The following is a 2,781-nucleotide window of genomic DNA, read 5'->3' on the forward strand; positions in this document are numbered from 1 at the left end:
GCCTGCCACAACGGCTGGCTGTTTTTAGAGACGAGGTCTCACTCTGGCAGTGGCTCAGGCTGGTCTCGAACTCATGAGCTCAGGCAGTCTACCCGCCTCAGCTCCCAGAGTGCTAATATTACAGGTGTGAGCCACTGTGCCCAGCCTTATTAGTCCATTTTTATAGAATAAGAAGCTGAGGTACAGATAGCCCAAAAGGGAAGCCAGTGGTCAGATCAGGATTTGAGCTGAGGCTAGTCCTCCCAGGATCTTTCCAGCCTTCCCTGAAGCTCTGGGGGCAAGGCAGCCTTGGCAGTTTCCCTTGGCCAGGACTAAAGAACCACAAGGGCCTCTGTGCTTGTCTGAGCCAGACCTTCAGTGTAGGCAGGGAGACCCAGCCCTGGAGTGGACCCAGCCCATTCCCTCTCTTGGAAATCAACCCAACTCTTAGGACACAGTACAAGGTGGTCCCTGGGAGGGTGGTGGCACAGGGCTGCTCCAGGAGGCAGAATGTGGGCCCAATGTGGAGGTGCTCAGGCAGGCCCTGAGACATGATGGCCATGGTGCCCACCCTGTAGCCCACACCAAGGACATGCCCTTCACCTGTGAAACCTGCGGGAAGTCCTTCAAGCGCAGCATGTCCCTCAAGGTGCACTCACTGCAGCACTCCGGGGAGAAGCCATTCAGATGTGAGGTGAGCTCCCTTCTGTTTTGGCCTGTCTGAGGGGCCACCTGGGAGGGGGAAGCATCAGGGACAGCAGCTACTTAAAAACCAGGGGTGTGGGGAGGCCGAATGCAGGGTCCAAAAAGAAAGACCCACCCTCTGCATCCTATCCCACCCCTAACCCAGCCCCTCACATTCAAGGTGGGACATGTGTGTGGGCTGGAGCCATGAGACAGGTTTTCTGGAGAGGTGGATTAAGGAGCACTTCAGTGGGGTGGTCAGAGATGAAGACAGCAGAGCTGCAAGTGGCAATGGGGGGCTTCCAATGAGAAAGGGGTGAAGAGCCCTCAGGCCTCCACTGTATCACCTGTTTCCACCTCCTCACCTCATTCCCTGCCTGGACCCTGTGTGCTGGTGTCTCCTCCTGTGCCATGCCTGCCCCAAGAACCCTTTCCATGTGTATGCATCCTTGAGGCCCTGCTGCAGCTTCCCCAAGGCTGCTCTTCTGCTCTATGCCTGGGCCTCACCCCCCACCCCCACCCCCAGAACTGCAACGAGCGCTTCCAGTACAAGTACCAGCTGCGGTCACACATGAGCATCCACATTGGCCACAAGCAGTTCATGTGCCAGTGGTGTGGCAAGGACTTCAACATGAAGCAGTACTTCGATGAGCACATGAAGACCCACACAGGTGCGACTGCCCAGGGGGAGCGGCTCCATGTCAGTCCTGGGACCCCTTCCCAAGTCCAGGCCTCAGTTTACCCAAGTCCAAGCCTCAGTCTGAGGCTTGCTGCCATCCTTCCTGCTTCCTCAGGTCCAGTGAGGCTGGCACCAGTTGACCGAAGTGTCGGTGGGGGGTTGGGGGTGGATCTGAGAGTGCCAGGGGTGGACTGCTATGGTTCTGTGGGATGGGGAGGCTGGGCCTGGGTTACAGATTGCAGTATGGTAACCCTCCAGCGATCCCTGCCGCCCCTCTACTCCCCAGGGGAGAAGCCGTACATCTGCGAGATCTGTGGCAAGAGCTTCACCAGCCGGCCCAACATGAAACGGCACCGGCGCACACACACTGGCGAGAAGCCCTACCCGTGCGACGTGTGTGGCCAGCGCTTCCGCTTCTCCAACATGCTCAAGGCCCACAAGGAGAAATGCTTCCGCGTCAGCCACCCCTTGGCCACTGATGGCCCAACCTCCACCCCAGCCCTGCCCCCAGCCCAGCCTCAGGCACACGCGCTGCCCCTGCTCCCAGGGCTACCCCAGACCCTGCCGCCCCCGCCGCACCTGCCACCCCCACCTCCGCTCTTCCCCACCACTGCCAGCGCTGGCGGGAGGATGAATGCCACCAACTAGATGCTGAGCTGCACCTGCTGGGACCTGGAGTCCAGGGTCCACTCCAGGAGGGACCCCACTGCTCTCCTTCCTGGGGAGGGCAGCAGCACGAGCCTGGGCCGCTGCTCCCCACCTCCAGAGGTGGCTGGATGTGCTTCGCCCGAGACCCCTACCCTGGGGGGTGTGCAGGCTGGCAGCCCCCAGAGCTGGTAGAGGACATCTCACTCCCAAGTGCCCCCCCTTTCTGCAACTCCCTGAAGCCTTTACTTTTTGCTTTTTTGGAAGTGAAGAAAAAAGAAAAGAGGAAACTATTTGCAGTACCCACCTCCAGGTGAGGAGGGTGCTGGAGACAGCAGGTACAGCGAGGAGGGAGAAGCCCAGGTGGCAGGCGTGGTGGCCAGTCATGCTGCTGAGGCCTGAGCCAGAGGACGGGGTTGGCCAGGCCCACCCTGGATCTGCCTCAGTGGTTTATCCCCACATTCCCATGCCCCTAATTTGCTCCCTTACCCTGGAGGGTTTGTGGAGAAGGGGTGCCAGCCCCCTAGAAGAGTTGTGGACCCAGTTGGAGTGCTGTGGACACCAAGGCAGGTCTTGAGACTGGACACCAGTGAGCAAGGGTGGGGAGAGTCAAGAAGCAGGGACTAAAGCCCTGGCTCTGCACCAAGCAGAGTGGGGAAGGCAGGGGCTGGTCCCCAGGGGCTGGCTTTCCCCACCCACATCCCTGCCAGCAGGCCCAAGAGTCCCCAACCTGCACCAGGCAGCACTGAGTGTCCTGAGTCCTGGAGAAGATGTCCCCAGAAGCTGCTGGGCCT

At 59.9% G+C, this 2,781-nt stretch overlaps 1 protein-coding gene across 1 annotated transcript in view; it reads left to right on the top strand.

The window, feature by feature from the left end:
* ZBTB47 (zinc finger and BTB domain containing 47) overlaps window positions 1–2,781 on the top strand; it is a 10,895-nt gene extending 8,114 nt beyond the window's left edge. The window contains exons 4-6 of the mRNA XM_003794498.2: window positions 558–673; window positions 1,190–1,334; window positions 1,629–2,781. Coding sequence (XP_003794546.1) covers window positions 558–673; window positions 1,190–1,334; window positions 1,629–1,990 — 623 coding nt within the window. The 3' untranslated portion in view covers window positions 1,991–2,781. The remainder of the gene's footprint in view (window positions 1–557; window positions 674–1,189; window positions 1,335–1,628) is intronic.

This window comes from Otolemur garnettii, unplaced genomic scaffold, assembly GCF_000181295.1.
Source record: "Otolemur garnettii isolate 467f Iridium unplaced genomic scaffold, OtoGar3 scaffold00082, whole genome shotgun sequence".
NCBI classification, from domain to species: domain Eukaryota; kingdom Metazoa; phylum Chordata; class Mammalia; order Primates; family Galagidae; genus Otolemur; species Otolemur garnettii.